This window comes from Stomoxys calcitrans, chromosome 1 (assembly GCF_963082655.1).
Source record: "Stomoxys calcitrans chromosome 1, idStoCalc2.1, whole genome shotgun sequence".
Classification (NCBI taxonomy): domain Eukaryota; kingdom Metazoa; phylum Arthropoda; class Insecta; order Diptera; family Muscidae; genus Stomoxys; species Stomoxys calcitrans.
In genome coordinates, this window is record NC_081552.1 from 125,473,218 (window position 1) to 125,496,286 (window position 23,069).

The 23,069-nt window shown below is 40.2% G+C and overlaps 1 protein-coding gene across 1 annotated transcript in view; it reads right to left on the reverse strand.

Moving 5' to 3' along the window:
- LOC106095163 (MOXD1 homolog 2-like) overlaps positions 1-23,069 on the reverse strand; it is a 600,098-nt gene that overhangs the window by 499,443 nt on the left and 77,586 nt on the right. Inside the window, exon 4 of the mRNA XM_059366963.1 lies at positions 2,182-2,377. Within this exon, the coding sequence (XP_059222946.1) occupies positions 2,182-2,377 (196 nt within the window). The remainder of the gene's footprint in view (positions 1-2,181; positions 2,378-23,069) is intronic.

Below are 23,069 nucleotides of genomic sequence, written 5' to 3' on the forward strand. Positions count from 1 at the left end.
TCCACCCCTTCCCCAAGAGGCAAATTTATCGACCATATCAATATGGGGCTCAAATGAAAGGTATTTGAGAATAGAAAACGAATATCCAGTTTTGGGGCCAAGAGTTTGGGATAAATTTCATTCCATAAACTCTCCTCAAACTAATGGCAACATGGGGTTTAAATAAATGGTATTTGCGAGAAGAGCGCGATGCTGATATTTTTCAGGGCAAAGTGTCTGGGCTATCGACCAAGGCAATATGGTACTCAAATACAATGGAAAGTGGGAAAAGAGCACGGAATTGATACCCACTTTCGGGACAACCTTTCTGGGAGTTCACGCCACACCTTAAAATCACCAATCACCACCCGGGGGCCCTTCACTCTCCCTGAATCCCTATGGGAATATTGGGCTCAAATAAAGTCTAAAGAACGGGGTACATCTAACATCCAAACTTAAACGACCCTAAATCTACATTTATATTGATATTCTGTAAGTCCAGCGACAAATTTACATATACCATTTTCACAACATGGTATTTCACTACAAGCTGTTTGGTTGTCCCAAATAAAAATTCAAAGGATAATATTGTTCCATATATTGTTTTGTTTTTTTATACCATCATTCTGATTGTAACTACTCGAAATATTCGTCTGAGACCCCATAAAGTATATATATTCTTGATCGTCGTGAAATTTTATGTCGATTTAGCCATGTCCGTCCGTCTGTCCGTCTGTCTGTCGAAAGCACGCTAACTTCCGAAGGAGTAAAGCTAGCCGCATGAAATTTTGCACAAATACTTCTTATTGGTGTAGATCGGATGGTATTGTAAATGGGCCATATCGGTCCATGCTTTGATATAACTGCCATATAAATCGATCTTGGGTCTTGACTTCTTGAGCCTCTAGAGAGCGCAATTCTTATCCGATTGGAATGAAATTTTGCACGACGTGTTTTGTTATGATATCCAACAACTGTGCCAAGTTTGGTTCAAATCGGTTCATAACCTGATATAGCTGCCATATAAACCGATCTTGGATCTTGAATTCTTGAGCCTCTAGAGTGCGCAATTCTTATCCGATTAGAATGAAACTTTGCACGACGTGCTTTGTTATGATATCCAACAACTGTGCCAAGTAGGGTTCAAATCGGTCCATAACCGGATATAGCTGCCATATAAACCGATCTTGGGTCTTGACTTCTGGAGCCCCTGGAGGGCGCAATTCTTATCCAATTTGAATGAATTTTAGCACGTAGTATTTTGTTATCATATCCAACAACTGTGGCAAGTATGGTTGAAATCGGTTCACAACCTGATATAGCTGCCATATAAACCGATCTGGGATCTTGACTTCTTGAGCCTCTAGAGGTCGCAATTATTATCCGATTTGTTTGAAATTGTGTACGACGGATTCTCTCATGACTATCAACATACGTGTTTATTATGGTCTGAATCGGTCTATAGCCCGATACAGCTCCCATATAAATCGATCTCTCTATTTTACTTCTTGAGGCCACAAAGGGCGCAATTCTTATACGAATTGGCTGACATTTTACACAGGTCTCCAACATATAATTTAATTGTGGTGCTAACCGCACCATATCTTGATATCGCTCTAACAACAGAGCAAATCTTTTCTTATATCCTTTTTTTGCCTAGGAAGAGATGCCGGGAAAAGAACTTGACAAATGCGATCCATGGTGGAGGGTATATAAGATTCGGCCCGGCCGAACTTATCACGCTTTTACTTGTTAGTCTTTGAACTGAATAACGTTGTGCAAAATTTCATTCCAATCGGATAAGAATTGCGCACTCTAGAGGCTCAAGAAGTCAATACCCAAGATAGGTTTATATGGCAGCTATATCGAAACATGGACCGATATGGCACATTTACAATACCAACCGACCCACACTAATAAGAAGTATTTGTGCAAAATTTTAAGCGGCTAGCTTTACTCTTTCGGAAGTTAGCGTGCTTTCGACAGACAGACGGACGGACGGACATGGCTAGATCGACATAAAATATCGCGACTATTAAGAACATGTATACTTTATGCGGTCTCAGACGAATATTTCGAGTAGTTACAAACAGAATGACGAAATTAGTATACCCCCCATCTTATTGTGGAGCATCAAATCAAAAAACAAGAAATCTGTTCATATCATGTAGTGAATTCATTGTCAAATTGGTAACGACTTACCTATTGAAAGAACGCCAGCGTCATAGGGTCGCAGGATGTGAGTAAAATAGATTTTTAGTCCTGAATTGTCTGCCATTTGCCTTGCTGTAAGATGTTGCAAATCTGGCTGCAAATTACTGTAATGTGTTTCCATTAGATAGTATTTTGCTTGACGAGACTCCATAGGATAACCAGCTTCGTCTGGGTATGTAAAGCTCTGCAAATACAAATTAGGGCGAACAAAAATTAAATAAACCGGATTACGTTTTATATAAATTGGGCCTAGAATCAATAATAATATTTTAAGTTTCGGTCACGTTACAATGAGATTTAGTTCCCACATTCAAGCTTTAACCCACACTTATGGGGGGTGAAAGTCTTAAATGTTATTTAAATAGAGCAAGGTCTCTGAGCGATCGAAATTGCTATCTGGTGATACGAATTTATTTTTATACCCTCCCTAAGATGGGGGTATACTAATTTGGTCATTCTGTTTGTAACTACTCGAAATATTCGTCTGAGACCCCATAAAGTATATATATTCTTGATCGTCGTGACATTTTATGCCGATCTAGCCATGTCCGTCCGTCTGTCCGTCCGTCCGTCCGTCTGTCTGTCGAAAGCACGCTAACTTCCGGAGGAGTAAAGCTAGCCGCTTGAAATTTTGCACAAATACTTCTTATTAGTGTAGGTCGGTTGGTATTGTAAATGGGCCATATCGGTCCATGTTTTGATATAGCTGCCATATAAACCGATCTGGGGTCTTGACTTCTTGAGCCTCTAGAGTGCGCACTTTTTATCCGATTGGGATGAAATTTTGCACGACGTGTTTTGTTATGATATCCAACAACTGTGCCAAGTACGGTTCAAATCGGTCCATAACCTGATATAGCTGCCATATAAACCGATCTTGGGTCTTGACTTCTTGAGCCTCTAGAGTGCGCAATTCTTATCCGATTGAAATGAAATTTTGCACGACGTGTTTTGTTATTATATCCAACAACTGTGCCAAGTATGGTTCAAATCGGTTCATAACCTGATATAGCTGCCATATAGACCGATCTTGGGTCTTGACTTCTTCAGCCTCTAGAGGGCGCAATTCTTATCTGATTGGAATGGAATTTCGCACGACGTGTTTTGTTATGATACCCAATAACTGTGCCAAGTATGGTTCAAATCGGTTTATAACCTGATATAGCTGTCATATAAACAGATCTGGGAATTTGATTTCTTGAGCTTCTAGAGGGCGCAATTCCTATCCGATTTGGCTGAAATTTTGCATGACGTATTTTATTTTTACTTTCAAGAACTGTGTCAAATAAGGTTCAAATCGGTTCATAACCTGATATAGCTGCCATATAAACCGATCTGGGATCTTGACTTTTTGACCCCTAGAGGTCGCAATTATTATTAGATATGCCTGAAATTTTGTACGATGGGTCCTCTCATGACCATCAACAAACGTGTTTATTATGGTCTGAATCGGTCTATAGCCCGATACAGATCCCATATAAATCTTTCTCTCTATTTTACTTCGTGAGCCCCAATGGGCGCAATTCTTATACGAATTGGCTGAAATTTTACACAGGTATCCAACATATAATTTAATTGCGGTCCGAACCGGACCATATCTTGATATCGTTTTAATAGCAGAGCAACTCTTTTCTTATATCCTTTTTTGCCTAAGAAGAGATGCCGGGAAAAGAACTCGACAAATGCGATCCATGGTGGAGGGCATATAAGATTCGGCCCGGCCGAACTTAGCACGCTTTAACTTGTTTTTACTTTTTACTTTAGCTTTATATATCACTACATTTTTAAACCTTTTGTACACAATGAGGTCCCCTGGAACATTTATCAGTTTTATTTAGCTACTAGCTGGACCGGGCCCGTTCCGCTGCGCCTACTTTTACTTTATATGGATCAAAATTTTCCTTGGAATATTTATTTTCGACAATTAAAGAGCTCACAGTGAAATACCATGCTACGAAAATAGTACATCGCTTGACAACCAGTTTAACAATATAAGTGCCTTTATCTGAATTTCAGATGATCTTTATTGGTCTACGAACTTAAGTTTGGATGTAAGGTGTAATCCATTCTTAAAATACTTTATTTCAGCCCAATATTCTCATGATGTCTGATTTAGAGGTGTCTTCGGGGGTGAGGCGGTCCCCGAGACACTTGACCATGAAAAAATATCAACATCGTGCTCTTCTCTCAAATACCATTCATTTAAACCCCATCTCAAATACCTCTCATTTGAGCCACATATTGGCATGGTCGAAAAATTTCTAACCTTTAGGGGGTGTTTTGGGGAAGGGGTGATGCCCCAAATACATGGTCCTACATTTGGATATCAAATTCTTATTCTACTCCCATATACCTTTATTTGAGCCCCATACTACTATGGTCAGTAAAAAAATTGCTGTTTGTGGGGTATTTTGGGAAAGGGGTTGACCCGCAAAAATTGGTCCCGAAATTGGGTATCAATTCTTGCTCTGCCCTCCAATACCTTTCATTTAAGCCCCACATTGACATGGTCGGTAAATATGCCCGATTTAGGAGTGTTTTAGGGAGTGGGGTGGTCCCCCAATCACTAAGCCCTGAAAATATATATTAAATATATATCTATTCTCGTATATTTGAACCCCATATTGCCATTGGCCTCACAGTTGGTCCCGAATGTTGATGTCAGATTTATGGTCTACCCAAATACCCTTCATTTGAGCTCCATTTTTCCATAGTCGGCAAACATGACCGGATTGAGGGGTGTTTTAGGGGATGGGGCGGCCACTCAGTGACTTGGCTTTGAAGATATATATCTGATTTGTATTCTACTCTAAAATACCTCTTATTTGAGCCTCATATTGCAATGGTCAGCAAATAGTTCCTATTTTGGGTGGTGTTATGTGGTATCAGATTCGTGCTTTACTTCCAAAGACCTTTCATTTGAGTCCCATATTGCTTTGGTCGTAAATTTGTCTTCTTTGGGGGATGTTCTCGGTCCCACATCTGGAGATCAGATTCTTGTTCTACAAATTCCATTAATTTAAGCACCATGTTGCCATGGTCAGTAAACTTTGTCCCAAATTTGGATATCAGATTTGTATTTTATTCGTAAATACCTTTCATTTGAGTCCCATATTGCCATGGTCCGTAAATATGTCCGATTTAAGGGTGTTTTGGGCCTTAGGGTGGTCCCCTAAACTCTTGGTCCGACAATTGGATATCAGATACGTTTTTTTTTTTATCCAAAATACCTTTTTTTGAGTCCCATATTATCGTGATGGGTGTATATATATATTTTGGTTTTGGGGTGGGACGCCCACCCTAGGTACCCCATCAGAAATTTGGATACCAAATTTATGTTTGTAGGTTCTTATAAGAGAGCACACAAAATTTCGCTTAAATAGCACCACCCATCTCCAAGATCTGGTGTTTCTGAAAATTAGGGTAAGGGGGAGGGTCCGCCCCCTCTTCGGATATCAACAAATGTAGTACCCTATTTTCACCACGGGGTCATTATGCACCATCTGTGAAAATTTCAAAAAAAAATCGGTTCAGCCGTTTCTGAGTCTATAAAGAACACACAAACACGCTGCGCCTTCTTTTACTTTATATGGAACAAAAGTTTCTTTGGAATATTTATTTTCGACAATTAAAGATCATTTAGTGAAATATGATGCTACGAAAATAGTATATCGCTTGACTAATTGTTTAACAATGTAAGTGCCCCTGTCCGAATCCCATATGATCTTTATTGGTCTACGAATTTAAGTTTCGATGTAAGGTGTACTCCATTTTTAAAATACTTCATTTCAGCCAGATATTCTCATGAAGTCTGATTTAGGGGTGTTTTCGGAGAGAGGTGGTCCCCCAGGCACTTGGCCCTGAAAAAATATCAGCATCGTGCTTTTCTTTCAAAAACCATTTACTTAAACCCCATATTGCCATTGGTTTAGGGGAGTTTACACGATGAGGCGTCCCCCAAATACATGGCCCAAAATAGGTTATCAAATTCGTTTTCTAATCTTTAATACCACATATTGGCATGGTCGAAAAATGTTTACCCTTTGGGGGGTGTTGCGGGGAAGGGGTGATTCCCTAAATACATAGACCTCCATTTGGATATCAAATTCGTATTCTACTTCCAAATAGCTTTATTTGAGCCCCATATTGCGATGGCCAGTAAAAAATTGCTGTTTGTGGGGTATTTTGGAAAAGGGGTAGACCCCAGAAAATTGGTCCCGAAAATGGGTATCAGTTCTTGTTCTACCCCCCAATACCTTTCATTTAAGCTCCACATTGACATGGTGGGAAAATATGCCCGATTTAGGGGTGTTTTGGCGATTGGGGTGGTCCCCCAAACACTAAGCCCGAAAAATACATCAGCAACGTACTCTATTCTCATATATCTACATATCATTTATTTGAACCCCATATTGCCATTGCCCTCAAAATTGGATATCAAATTCGTTTTCTAATCTTATTTAAACTCCTTATTGCAAAAGTCAGCAAATATGTCCGGTTTGGGGTATTGGATATTTAGTTCCATTCTCTTAAGACCCAAATTGTCTTGGTGAGCAAATACGTCCTATTTGGGGGTTGTTATGGTGGTGGGACGTCCGCTAGACAGTTGTTCCCTAATGTTGATATCAGATACGTGGTCAACTCTCACATACCTTTAATTTGAGCCCCATATTTCCACAGTCGGCAAACATGGCCGGCTTGGGGGTGTTTTGGGGGATGGGCGGCCACTCAGTGAGTTGGCCTTGAAAATATATATCGGATTCGTGTTCCACTTTAAAAACCCTCTTATTTGAGCCTCATATTGCAGTAGTCAGAAAATATTTACTATTTGGGTGGTGTTGTGGGGGTGGGTGGCCCCATAGACACTTTTTCCGAATATTGATATCAAATTCGTGCTTTACCCCGAAAGACCTTTCATTTGAGCCCCATATTGCTATGGTCGTAAATTTGTCCACTTTGGGGGATGTTTTTGGTGAGAGGCGGCCGCCCAAATACTTGGTCCCATATTTGGATATCAGATTCATATTCTACATTCAAATACTTTTTATTCAAGCCCCATAATCCCATGGTCAGTAAATAAGTCCTGTTTGGGGGTGTTTTGGGGCTTGGGATGGTCCCCCTAGCACTGGGTCCGACAATTGGATATCAGATACGTTTTCTTATCCTAAATACCTTTCATTTGAGTCCCATATTGTCGTGATTGGTCTAAATATATGTTTGGTAGGTTTTAGGGTGGGGCAGCCCCCTTAGGTACCCAATCCGAAAATTGGATACCAAATTTTTATTTGTAAGGTACTATATGAGAGCACACAAAATTTCGCTTAAATTGCACTACCCATCTCCGAGATCAGGGGTTTCTGAAAATTAGGGTAAGGTGGAGGGTCCGCCCCCCCTTCAGATATCAAAACAATTTAGTACCCTATTTTCACCACGGGGTCATTATGCACCATCTGTGAAAATTTCAAGAAAATCGGTTCAGCCATTTCTGAGTCTATAAGGAACACACAAACATAAAAACAAGTGAAAGCGTGCTAAGTTCGGCCGGGCCGAATCTTATATACCCTCCACCATGGATCGCATTTGTCGAGTTCTTTTCCCGGCATCTCTTCTTAGGCAAAAAAAGGATATAAGAAAAGATTTGCTCTGCTATTAGAGCGATATCAAGATATGGTCCGGTTTGGACCACAATTAAATTATATGTTGGAGACCTGTGTAAAATGTCAGCCAATTCGAATAAGAATTGCGCCCTTTGTGGGCTCAAGAGCTGTGGGAGCTGTATCGGCCTATAGACCGATTCAGACCATAATAAACACGTATGTTGATGGTCATGAGAGAATCCGTCGTACAAAATTTCATGCAAATCGGATAATAATTGCGACCTCTAGAGGCTCAAGATGTCAAGATCCCAGATCGGTTTATATGGCAGCTATATCAGGTTATGAACCGACTTGTACTTTATTTGACATAGTTGTTAAAAGTAACAATAAAAAACGTCTTGCGAAATTACAGCCAAATCGGATAGAAATTGAGCCCTCTAGAAGCTCAAGAAGTCAAGTCCCCAGATCTGTTTATATAACAGCTATATCAGGTTATGAACCGATTTGAACCATATTTGGCACAGTTGTTGGATAGTATAACAAAATACTACGTGCCAAAATTCATTCAAATTGGATAAGAATTGCGCCCTCTAGAGGCTCAAGAAGTCAAGACCCAAGATCGGTTTATATGACAGCTAAATAAGGTTATGGACCGATTTGAACCATACTTGGCACAGTTGTTGGATATCATAACAAAACATGTCGTGCAAAATTTCATTCCAATCGGATAAGAATTGCGCACTCTAGAGGCTCAAGAAGTCAAGACCCCAGATCGGTTTATATGGCAGCTATATCAGGTTATGGACCGATTTGAACCATACTTGGCACAGTTGTTCGATATCATAACAAACCATGTCGTGCAAAATTTCATTCCAATCGGATAAGAATTGCGCACTCTAGAGGCTTAAGAAGTCAAGACCCAAGATCGGTTTATATGGCAGCTATATCAGGTTATGGTCCGATTTAAACCATACTTGGCACAGTTGTTGGATATCATAACAAAACACGTTGTGCAAAATTTCATCCCAATCGGATAAGAATTGCGCACTCTAGAGGCTCAAGAAGTCAAGACCCCAGATCGGTTTATATGGCAGCTATATCAAAACATGGACCGATATGGCCCATTTACAATACCAACCGACCTACACTAATAAGAAGTATTTGTGCAAAATTTCAAGTGGCTAGCTTAACTCCTTCGGAAGTTAGCGTGCTTTCGACAGACAGACGGACGGACGGACGGACGGACGGACGGACGGACGGACAGGCGGACATCCTATCCGCAATTCCTATCCAATTTGGCTGAAATTTTTCATGACGTATTTTATTTTTACTTTCAACAACTGTGTCAAATAAGGTTCAAATCGGTTCATAACCTGATATAGCTGCCATATAAACCGATCTGGGATCTTGACTTCTTGACCCCTAGAGGTCGCAATTATTATCCGATATGCCTGAAATTTTGTACGATGGATCCTCTTATGACCATCAACAAACGTGTTTATTATGGTCTGAATCGATCTATAGCCCGATACAGATCCCATATAAACGAATTGGCTGAAATTTTACACAGGTCTCCAACATATAATTTAATTGTGGTCCGAACCGGACCATATCTTGATATCGTTTTAATAGCAGAGCAACTCTTTTCTTATATCCTTTTTTGCCTAAGAAGAGATGCCGGGAAAAGAACTCGACAAATGCGATCCATGGTGGAGGGTATATAAGATTCGGCCCGGCCGAACTTAGCACGCTTTTACTTGTTTTTTTTTAATTTTAGCAGAAAGTGATAGTAAAGTACATCGTTATTTTTTATAACTTGTCAAATTTCAAAATAAAATATTGATGGTACGTTCCCTTTTATATAATTTAGGACACTACAACAATAACAAATCCAAGTCATAAATTCAAGTAAAATATTTGGGTCATTTGAATAGCACATCCTAATTTATATTAGTATAGACATAAAGGTCTATGTCAAATATTATTATTATAGCATTCTAAATTGAGATCGAAGTGTTTTCAACATATTTCATAAATAATACCTTTATCCTTTTTAAGGATCACTTGTGTTATCCTGTTAGATATAAAATCTTGCACCTTCCTTAGAAACCCGGATTTTATGCTGAACCAGGATGGGTTTTTCCCTCAAAAAAAATATATTTTTTAAAGAAGACTCTTTTTCCGATTTGAAAAATTTACGTGACAACAATCTCTTCATAGAAAGAGTAAATAGATGGTTAGGTTAGGTTAGGTTGAAAAGAGGGAGCAGATATTAATCCGTCCATGGCACTATGGACATACATCTGAGCCTGTACTCGGCTTGTTGTGCGCTCTAAAAACTAAATATAAAGTAACCTCCAAATTGGGCGACCCGGTAGCCGAGTTAGTAGCGTGCTTGGCCTGTCGCTACTGTGGTATCACAATGGACTTAAAATTGTTTAAGTGAGTCTATTAAGGAATGCCACTCTTACCTAACCTAACCTCTAAATTACAGTAATTACCGATTACAGGCTTAGGTGTATGTCCATAGTGGCATGGGGCGGATTAATATCTGCATCCTTTTTATACCCACCACCGAAGGATGGGGGTATATTCATTTTGTCATTCCGTTTGCAACACATCGAAATATCCATTTCCGACCCTATAAAGTATAATATTCTTGATCAGCGTAAAAATCTAAGACGATCTAGCCATGTCTGTCCGTATGTCCGTCTGTCCGTCTGTCTGTTGAAATCACGCTACAGTCTTTAAAAATAGAGATATTGAGCTGAAATTTTGCACAGATTCTTTTTTTGTCCATAAGCAGATTAAGTTCGAAGATGGGCTATATCGGACTATATCTTGATATAGCCCCCATATAGACCGATCCCCCGATTTAGCGTCTTAGGCCCATAAAAGCCACATTTATTATCCGATTTTGCTGAAATTCGGGACATTGAGTTGTCTTAGGCCCTTCGACATCTTCCGTCAATATGGCTCAGATCGGTTTAGATTTTAATATAGCTGCCATATAGACCGATCCTCCGATTTAGGGTCCTAGGCCCATAAAAGCCACATTTATTGTCCGATTTTGCTGAAATTTGGGACAGTGAGTTGTGTTAGGACCTTCGACATCTTTCTTCAATTTGGTCTAGATCGGTTCAGATTTGGATATAGCTGTCATATAGACTGATTTCTTGATTTATGGTTTCGGGCCCATAAAATGCTCATTTATTGTCCGATGACGCCGAAATTTGGGACAGTGAGTTAAGTTAAGCCCCTTGACATACTTCTGCAATATCGCACAGATCGGCCCAGATTTAGATATAGCTGCCATATAGACCGATATCTAGGTTTTAGGTTTTGGGGCCATAAAAGACGCATTTATTGTCCGATGTCGCTGAAATTTGAGACAGTGAGTTTGGTTAGGCTCATCGACGTCCTTCCTTAATTTTGCCCAGATCGGTCCAGATTTAAATATAGCTGCCGTATAGACCGATCTCTCGACTTGAGGTTTTGGGCCCATAAAAGCGACATTAATTGTCCGATTTCGCTGAAATTTGGGACAGTGCTTTGTGTTAGGCTCTTCGACATTTTTATGCAACTTGGCCCAAATTGGTCCCGATTTGGATATAGCTGTCATGTAGACCGATATCTCGATTCAATGTCTTGGCCCCATAAAAGGCGCATTTATAATCCGATTTCACTGAAATTTGGCACAGTGACTTATGTTAGGCTTCTCAACATCCGTGTCGTATATAGTTCAGATCGGTTTATTTTTAGATATAGCTAATGTACTTATTATTATTTGGTCCAAATCGGAACATATTTGGATATAACTGATATGGGACATAAGGTATAAAATTTTCACCGAATTTTGATGAAAGGTGGTTTACATATATACCCGAGGTGGTGGGTATCCAAAGTTCGGCCCGGCCGAACTTAACGCCTTTTTACTTGTTATATATAAGACTAGCTGACCCGGGTCCGCTCCGCTGCGCCTTCTTTTACTTTATATGGAACAAAAGTTTCCTTGGAATATTTATTTTCGACAATTAAGGATCTTTTAGTGAAATACCATGCTACGAAAATAGTATATCGCTTGACTAACAGTTTAACAATATAAGTGCCTTTATCTCAATCCCATATGATCTTTATTGGTCTACGAATTTAAGTTTGGATGTAAGGTGTACTCCATTCTTAAAATACTTCATTTCAGCCCGATATTCTCATGATGTCAGCATCGTGCTTTTCTCTCAAATACCATTTTTTAAACCCCAAAACGCCATTGGCTTAAGTGAAGTTTACAGTATTAGGCAGTAGATTACCAATTTGTCGCCCACCCCCAAATACCCCCAAATGGCCATATAAGCCGACCATAGCTATATGGGACTCAAATGAAAGGTATTTGCGTTCAAGTCTAGGTGGCGCTTTCCTCCTAAAGATACGTCAAATGGATTATTTACCCCATTATGACAATATGGAACTCAAATGAAAGGTATTTGAGAGGAGAAAACGAATTTGATATCCAATTTTGGAGCTAAGTGTTTTGGGGTACGCCGTAAAGCACCCCCTAAACTGAACTTAATTTCCGTTGGGAATGAAGAACGGATTTGATATCAATTTTCAGTGCAAAGTGCCGGTGGCCGTCCCAGCCCCAAAACACCCTCCAAACGGTTCATGTTTACCGTTAAGGGATTTGGAAGTGCAGCACGAATTTCATATCCATATTTGAGTCGAAATGTCTGAGGTGCCATCCCTCCTCTAATGAGAACCGAAAAGGGGCAAATTCTCACACATCAATGCGTGCTTTCCGAAGTTTAAACTCAATGATAAGGGACCTTTTTTAATAGCCGAGTGCGAATGGCATCCCGCAGTGCGACACCTCTTTGGGGAAAATTTTTTAAATGACCATGCATGGCATTGTACCTCGCAAATGTTGCCAACATTAAGAGGGGATCAACACCGCTTTAACCAATGTTCTCGCCATGATTCGAACGCGTTCAGCGTCATAGGCTACAATGCCACGAATTCGATATCCGCATTCAGGGCGAGGTGTTCCCACCCTAATAAGATAATTGAGAGTTAAAATAGGCGCAGCGGAGGTTGAATAGTATGCACATCACCAGATATGGGAAGTTCGAATAACAACGATAGAGGTGAACAGCTTATTGAAAATATTATAAGCTGCAACCTGGCGTCCGATCTTTATTACCAGGAACCGGCTGGAGGTACTAGATATTACCTTTGTATCGGTAGATATAAGTGGAATAATATGCGACTGGGAAGTGTTGGATGACCACTGCTTTTCTGATCATCGTTATATTAGTTTCAGCCTTGGAGAAAATATTGAAGTAGTGATCCCTCGGCTAAACAGAATAAAGGCGGATTGGGATCATTTTCGGCACAAATTCAGCACGTCTCTTCCTTCTAGACTAGAAAAGGAAGTGGAAACCACGGAGGATATAGACATAGTGGTCAAGCAGTTCACGAAGGCCGTGAATGACTCGCTTATGGCAAACAGCGGTGTGGTATATTCAAAAGTCAGAGAATGTATGGACAATGTCTAGTGAGGAAACACTAGAACTACTAGTTGATACACATTTCCCGGGAAGTTCTCCAACGGACAAAGTGGCGTCAGAAGAGGTTGTCACAGGTATGCATTCGTCGGAGGTTATAAGGGAAATTGTGTCTGAGCCGAAAATCCTTTGGGCGATAAGAAGTTTTGACTGCATTAAGTCGCCAGGCCCTGATGATGCGTCACCGGTTGAATTACAAGCTGTGTCTGATAGACTGGTTCCCTTGCTTAAGGAGATATACTCTGCTTGTATCAGAATGTCATATATACCTGTGGGATGGAGGGACAGGAAGGACATTTTCAATCCGAAAGCAGGAAACCCCTACCACACGAATGCGAACGGTTTTCGTCCTAAAAGTCTGTCATCTTTTACGCTGAAGACTCGTGAGAGGTTCAGAGAAACATATCTTAGGGAAAGATACCTGAAAATCGCCTGTAGCAGCAACAGCATGCTTATAGTAAGGCAAATCCACTGAAACAGTCCTTCACGACCTAGTCGGCTACATGGAGAGTAGCATTTCTTGACACTGAAGGTGCTTTCAACAATGTAAAACCGACGTTAATCATGAAGGAGTTGGAGTTTCTAGGCATCAACACTACCGTGCGAAAGTTTTTTCATAACCTCCTTGCTAATAGAAGCATTACGGCAGGCTTGGGATCTGTGGATCTAAAAAGAGGGATCAGCAGAGGAACACCTCAAGGATGTGTACTGTCTCCTCTACTTTGGAATATAGCCATAAACAATATATTATTGTCTCTGAAAGAAAACGGCGTAGAAGTGGTCGCGTATGCTGATGACGTCGCAAGTGTGGTTAGGGGAAAGTTTCCCAGTTCTCTAAGAGATATACTTCAGGAAGCTCTACGTGCAAAAGCAAAATGGTCTACCGAAAGTGGTCTAGGTATAAATCCGTGCAAGACAGAAGTAGTTCTTTTCAGCAGTAGATACAAGTTGCCTAGAGTAGTACCTGTCTCCTTAGGTGGAGAGTATGATCCATTTACACTGAACTTACTGAACTTCAAATCCAACATTTTCGATAGGGCAAGAAAGCCAATTCTTGCCCTATACACCTGCAAGAAAGCCATTGGCAAAAGTTGGGGATTTAGACCGCGTGTCATGCATTGGGTATATACTGCAGTTGTCAGACCTGTTATGCTATATGGTGTTGTGGTCCGGATCCAAAGGACGGCTTGCTTGTGCATTACAGCCGCACTGAGGACGACACCATCTGATGCACTGAATTTAATGCTACATCTTATGCCTCTGGACATTGTGGCTACCCAAATTGCAGCGACCACTGCCGTGAGGTTAAGGAAGCTTTGTCATTGCTCATGTGGCGGCCACGGACACTGTGTTATACTTGATACAATATTCGATGTCCCAGGCAGTGTGGATTATACCCTACCTGAGCCGCGTTTTGATAAAAATTGCTGTACCACTATTCCTGATAGAACCGATTGGAACTACGATATGCCCAGCAACAGAAGTTACATAGACTTCTATACGGATGGTTCCAAACAAAACGACCAGGTGGGCTTTGGGGTGTACTCCAAAGATCTACAACTGTTCATATCGAACGGTTACCCGACCACTGCAGTGTGTATCAAGCGGAGATCCTTGCAATTAAGGAAGTGGTGGAATTGCTAAGATGTAGAGTCATTACGACGATTGGCATAAATATCTTCTCAGACAGGCAGCTATTAAATCCCTGGAGAACGCATTTCTGAACACAAAAACCGCCCTCGACTGTCGCAGATCTTTCAACGAGATGGCTAAACAATTCAAAATTCAACTGTTCTCGGTGCCGTTTCACAGAGGTATCCCAGGGAATTATAAAGCGGAAGAGCTTGCGAGACTAGGAACTACCTTACACGTTCCAGGGCTACTGGAATCTGTGGTATGGCTCTTGCAACATGTAAGCTAAGTTTTCAGGATCAGGCATGAAGGGCAACGAATAATAGATGGTCACAAAGAGGGGGCTGTGCGCATTCCAAAACTATGTGACCTAATCTAAACTTGAAGAGGTCTACTGCCTTGCTGTCATTGGCTGGAACAGATGTCTTAGTCATTGTGCCCGTCAAGAGAGATCACTGTCTAATCGGAAAACATGCTGACAGACTGAAGGTTGCCAGCAACGACTTTGGCAGAAGATGTGAGGACATCAAAGAAGAAGAGACTATAGAACATCTTCTGTGTGTGTGTCCCGCACTAGCAATTAGAAGGAGTTTCACTTTAGGTTCTCATTTCTTTGAGAAACTGTCTAATTTAGCGGATACGAACATGCGCTGGTTATTGGGCTTTTTAAAGCGATCTGGATGGTTCAACGGTAGGAACTAGAAGACATCCCGTTGTATCACAATGGACGAAAACGTCTAAGTGAGTCTGATGGCAGACTGCCAATTAAACCTAACCTGACCTTCAAATTAGATCTCCCTTTATTCGATAGAGTCCAAATGGGGTGATTTCGGAATAAAGCTGTCATATACACATATCTCCTAATTCAAAGTATTGATATGGCCAAAATGTTAATCAGTGCGTTGTAAAGAGAGTGAGGGTATGATACTCTTTACATTCGCACAGAGAATGATCCAGATCGGATCATATTTAGACATATTTTCTTTACAGATGGATCTCTCGATTGAACTTTTTGACCACTTAAATGACGCATTTTTAACCGATTTCCTTGAAATTTTTGAAATTGGATAGTATATTATATGGGTTCTAAGTTGAATATAGCTGTTATATAGACCGACCTACGGATAAGAAATATACAAATGGTTACAGATTAAATGTGAGGAAGCCAGTGCGGCTACGATGGGAGAATAGATAGAGGATGGGAGCAGCTCATACCATCGCGGTATATTCGAGGCAACGGTAGGAAACCTGGAAGGAATGGAAGATGTTTCCGATCGGATACCTGATATGACACCTGAGGTCTAGTGCGAGGCACTGCTGCCATCGGCACAGTCTTGGATTGACGGAACTCTAGTATTGCCATCTGGAAGATCGTGTTACACGGATGGATCAAAGCTAGAGGACAGAGTGGGCCTGAGGGTCTACATTGAGAATCGAAGGTCTGAGATCTGTTTTAGACTGCCTGGCCATGATACGGTCCTGCAGGCCGAGATCCAAGCGATCACGGAATGCGTGAGGTGGTGTGGTGCTAATGGGAGAACGTCGAGTGTGAACATCTTTACGGAGAATACAATTAACATAAGGGCATTAACAACCAGGACGGTAAGAATACGAATAATCTTGGAATGTAAGTAGGAGATCAACGCCTTCTCTGAGGATAGCATTTCCGCATCGTTTGGGTGCCGGGCCATAACGTAGAAACTGGGAATGAGAAAGCAGACGATTTGGTAGTGAAGTCCAGAGAACTGCCTTCAATAAACTTGTTTAACCCGAAGCCTTTCGGGTCGACTCAGTCCGAATAAAGGGCGCGGGCGACGTATGCGCATGCAATCCTGTGAAACCGCGAAACGGTCGGTAGGACGGAAAAAATCCTATGGGGACATTCAGACCATGCACTCAAAAAATGGTGCGCCTAAAATAATGTAAAATACTTATCCCATATAATTTAGATAATTTTAATCTAACTTGTTTTAATTTGGATTAAAACAACGAAAAATTGCACATTTTTAGTCAGTTTTACTCATCTGTAATTAGTCGCAAATAGTACATAATCTTGGGTTTGGGAAGTAATTTTACTTATCCAAGTTTCTTCTCAACAAGCTAAGTATAAACATGTTGTAATGTTGAGTTCAACGCATGCTACTTCTTCAAATTGAATAAATATTCGTTCAAAATAGTTTACGAAATATCCAAATTTGAGTATTGTCGAATAAATTTAATTGAAATACAAGTTTTAACTTAAACTTTTGTTAAAATAAACTTAGGTTGACAGATTTTGTAACAGAGATTATTAAATTCATTAACTTCTCCGTAATTCAAAACCTTTCTTTAACGGTAACGAGAAAAAATGAAATAGTGCAAAAATATCAATGACCAAGGTAAATTTGCAAAAACGCGTTAAGTTTGGCCGGGCCGAACTTTGGATACCCACCACCTCGGGTATATATGTAAACCACCTTTCGTCACAATCCGGTGAAAAATGCATACCTTATGGCCCATAGCAGCTATATCGAAATATGTTTCAATTTGGACCAAATTCGACACGGACATTGGTCTAATAAAAACAAGTCATTGTTCAATTTTGTGGAACAAAATATTGGTCTTTATGGTAGCCATATCCAAATATAGACCGATCTGAACCATATACGACACTGATGTCGAAAAGCCTAACATATGTCACTGTGTCAAATTTCAGCGAAATCGGATTAAAATGTGCCTTTAACGGGGCCAAGACTTTAAATCGAGAGATCGGTCTATATGACAGCTATATCCAAATCTGAACCGATGTGGGCCAGGGACCAGGGATGTCGAGGACCCTAACACAACTCACTGTCCCAAATTTCGGTAAAATCGGGCAATAAATGAGCCTTTTATGGGCCCAAAATCTTAAATCGAGAGATCGGTCTATATGGCAGCTATATCCAAATCTAGACCGATCTGAGCCAAATAGCAGAAAGTTGTCGAGGAGCCTAACACAACTCACAGTCCCAAATTTCGGCGACATCGGACAATAAAAGCGCCTTTTATGGGCCCAAAACCTTTAATCAAGAGATCGGTCTATATGGCAGCTATATCCAAATCTGGACCGATCTGGGCCAAATTGGAGAAGGATATTGAAGCGCCTTACACAACTCACTGTCTCAAATTTCAGCAAAATCGGATAATAAATGTGGATTTTATTGGCCTAAGACCCTAAATCGGTGAATTGGTCTATATGGGGGCTATATCAAGATATATTCCGATAGAGCCCATCTCGAACTTAACCTGTTTATGGGCAAAAAAGAACCTGTGCAAAGTTTCAACTCACTATCTCCATTTTTAAAGACTGTCAACAGACAAACGGACGGGCACGGCCAGATCGTCTTAGATTTTTATACTGATTAAGAATATATATACTTTATAGGATCGGAAATGGATATTTCGAACAGGACTTATTTACTGACCATGGGAATATGGGGCTTAAATAAAAGGTATTTGAATGTAGAATTCGAATCTGATATCCAAATATGGGACCAAGTGTTTGGGGGCTGCCTCTCACCGAAAACATCCCCCAAAGGGGACAAATTTACAACCATGGCAATATGGGACTCAAATAAAAGGTCTTTAGGAGTAAAGCACGAATTTGATATCAAATTCCACAACACCACCCAAATAGTAAGTATTTTCTGACTATTGCAATATGAGGCTCAAATATGAGGGGTTTTAACACGAATCCGATATATATTTTCAAGGCCAACTCACTGAGTGGTCGGCCATCACCCAAAACACCCCCTAAGCCGGTCATGTTTGCCGACTATGGAAATATGGGGCTCAAATTAAAGGTATTTGGGAGTAGACCACGCATCTTTCGGTGGTGGGTATAAAAACTAAAAAATATTCTGGTCTTTATTTAACTTTGTTTGCAGGAACTTTTAAAACTGAAATACGAAATACAATTTATGCAGCGAAGAAATATTTTAACGCAATTGATTTTGCAAAGGATTTGAACTACTAATTACACACGGACAAACACCTTTCATTGTAAGTATAAGATTGAAAATAAAACTATGTATCTATACGAAACACTTTAATTTCTTTTTCAATAGTCTATAAAATATTGTAGATATGGCGTAACGGAACTTCTATGAAAATATAGTGCTTAAATCTATGCGACTTATTTGCAATTGCGAATAAATAACAAGTAAGAGCGTGCTAAGTTCGGCCGGGCCGAATCTTATATACCCTCCACCATTGATCGCATTTGCCGAGTTCTATGCTCTTTTTAGACAAACATAGAATATTGAATAAGAACTGTTATCCTATTAGAGCTATATCAAGTTATAGTCCGATTCGGACCATAAATCATTGCTGATTGACATTGTAGAAGTCATTGTGTAATATTTCAGTTCATTCGGATAAGAATTGCGCCTTGTAGGGGCTCAAGAAGCAAAATCGGGAGATAGGTTTATATGGGAGCTGTATCAAGCTATTGATCGATTCAGACCATACTAGACACGTATGTTGAAGGTCATGAGAGAAGCCCTTGTACAAAATTTCAGCCAAATCGGCTGAGAATTGCGCCCTCTAGAGGTTTAAGAAGTCAAGATCCCAGATCGGTTTATATGGCAGCTATATCAGGTTCTATATCGATTTACGCCATACTTAGCACAGTTATTGGAAGTCATAACAAAACACATCATGCAAAATTTCAGCAAAATCGGATGAGAATTGCGCCCTCAATTGGCTCAAGAAGTCAAGTTCCAAGATCGGTTTATATGACAGCTATACCAGATTATGAACCGATTTGAATCATACTTATCACAGTTGTTGAAAGTAATACCAAAACACTACGTGCAAAATTTTAGTTAAATCGGACGATAATTGCGCCCTCTAGAGGCTCAAGAAGTCAAGACCCCAGATCGGTTTATATGACAGCAATACCAGATTATGAACCGATTTGGACCATACTTGGCACAATTGTTGGATATCATACGAAATGCGTCGTGCAAAATTTCATTCCAATCGGATAAGATTTGCGCCTTCTAGAGTTTCAAGAAGTCAAGACCCAAGATCGGTTTATATGGCAGCTATATCAGGTTCTATACCGATTTAAACCATACTTAGCACAATTGTTAGATATCATACCAAAACACGTCGTGCAAAATTTCATTCCAATCGGATAAGAATTGCGCACTCTACAGGTTCAAGAAGTCAAGACCAAAGATCGGTTTATATGGCAGCTATATCAGGTTATGAACCGATTTAAAGCATAATTGGCACAGATGTTAGATATCATAACAAAACACGTCGTGCCAAAATTCATTCAAATCGGATAAGAATTGCGCACTCTACAGGTTCAAGAAGTCAAGACCCAAGATCGGTTTATATGGCAGCTATATCAGGTTATGAACCGATTTGAGCCATACTTGGCACAGTTGTAGGATATCACGACAAAACATGTCGTGCGAAATTTCATTCCAATCGGATAAGAATTGCGCACTCGAGAGGCTCAAGAAGTCAAGACCCAAGATCGGTTTATATGGCAGCTATATCAGGTTATGAACCGATTTGAACCATAATTGGCACAGAAGTTGGATATCATAACAAAATACGTTGTGCTAAAATTCATTCAAATCGGATAAAACTTGCGCCCTCTAGAGGCTCAAGAAGTCAAGACCCAAGATCGGTTTATATGACAGCTATATCATTTGAACCATACTTGGCACAATTCTTGGATATGGTAACAAAATACGTCGTGCAAAATTTCTTCCAATCGGATAAGATTTGCGCTTTCTATAGGTTCAAGAAGTCAAGATCCAAGATCGGTTTATATAGCAGCTATATCAAAACATAGACCGATATGGCCCATTTAAAATACCAACCGACCTACACTAATAAGAAGTATTTGTGCAAAATTTCAAGAGGCTATCTCTACTCCTTCGGAAGTTAGCGTGCTTTCGACAGACAGACGGACGAACATAGCTAGATCGACATAAAATTTCGCGACGATCAAGAATATATATACTTTATGGGGTCTCAGACGAATATTTCGAGTAGTTACAAACAGAATGACGAATGACCATAGGATGGGGGGTATAAAAATAAAAACTAGGAATAACAAGTAAAAGCGTGCTAAGTTCGGCCGGGCCGAATCTTATATACCCTCCACCATGGATCGCATTTGTCGAGTTCTTTTCCCGGCATCTCTTCTTAGGCAAAACAAGTAAAAGCGTGCTAAGTTCGGCCGGACCGAATCTTATATACCCTCCACCATGGATCGCATTTGTCGAGTTCTTTTCCCGGCATCTCTTCTTAGGCAAAAAATGATATATGAAAAGAGTTGCTCTGCTATTAAAACGATATCAAGATATGGTCCGGTTCGGGCCGCAATTAAATTATATGTTAGAGACCTGTGTAAAATTTCAGCCAATTCGTATAAGAATTGCGCCCATTGGGGCTCACGAAGTAAAATAGAGAGAACGATTTATATGGGATCTGTATCGGGCTATAGACCGATTCAGACCATAATAAACACGCTTGTTGATGGTCATGAGAGGATCTATCGTACAAAATTTCAGGCATATCGGATAATAATTGCGACCTCTAGGGGTCAAGATCCCAGATCGGTATATATGGCAGCTATATCAGGTTATGAACCGATTTGAACCTTATTTGACACAGTTGTTGAAAGTAAAAATAAAATACGTCATGCAAAATTTCAGCCAAATCGGATAGGAATTGCGCCCTCTAGAAGCTCAAGAAGTCAAACCCCCAGTTCTGTTTATATGACAGCTATATCAGGTTATGGATACAACCATACTTGGCACAGTTGTTGGATATCATAACAAAATACTTCGTGCAAAAATTCATTCAAATCGGATAAGTTTTGTGCCCTCTAGAGGCTCAAGAAGTCAAGACCCAAGATCGGTTTATATGGCAGCTATATCAGGTTATGAACCGATTTAAACCATACTTGGCACAGTTGCTGGATATCATAAGAAAACACGTCGTGCAAAATTTCATTCAGATCGGATAAGAATTACGCACGCTAGAGTCTCAAGAAGCCATTACCCAAGATCGGTTTATATGGCAGCTATATCAGGTTATTAAACGATTTGAACCATACTTGGCACAGTTGTTGGATATCATAGCAAAACACGTCGTGCAAAATTTCATTCCAATCGAATAAGAATTGCGCACTCTAGAGGCTCAAGAAGTCAAGACCCAAGATCGGTTTATATGGCAGCTATGTCAAAACATTAAACCATACTTGGCACAGTTGTTGGGTATCATAAGAAAACACGTCGTGCAAAATTTCATTCAGATCGGATAAGAATTACGCACGCTAGAGTCTCAAGAAGTCAAGACCCAAGATCGGTTTATATGGCAGCTATATAAGGTTATAAACCGATTTGAACCATACTTGGCAATGTTGTTGGATATCATAGCAAAGCACGTCGTGCAAAATTTCATTCCAATCGAATAAGAATTGCGCACTCTAGAGGCTCAAGAAGTCAAGACCCAAGATCGGTTTATATGGCAGCTATGTCAAAACATGGACTTATATGGCCCATTTACAATACCAACCGACCTACACTAATAAGAAGTATTTGTGCAAAATTTCAAGCGGCTAGCTTTACTCCTTCGGAAGTTAGCGTGCTTTCGACAGAAGACGGACGGACGGACGGACAGACGGACAGACGGACGGACATGGCTAGATCGACATAAAATGTCACGACGATCAAGAATATATATACTTTATGGGGTCTCAGACGAATATTTCGAGTAGTTACAAACAGAATGACGAAACTAGTATACCCCCCATCTTATGGTGGAGGGTATAAAAAGGATATAAGAAAAGATTTGCTCTGCTATTAGAGCGATAGTAAGATATGGTCCGGTTTGGACCACAATTAAATTATATTTATGTTGGAGACCTGTGTAAAATGTCAGCCAATTCGAATAAGAATTGCGCTCTTTGTGAGCTCAAGAAGTAAAATAGAGAGATCGATTTATATGGGAGCTGTATCGGGCTATAGACCGATTCAGACCATAATAAACACGCATGTTGAGGGTCATGAGAGGCTCAATCGTACAAAATTTCAGGCAA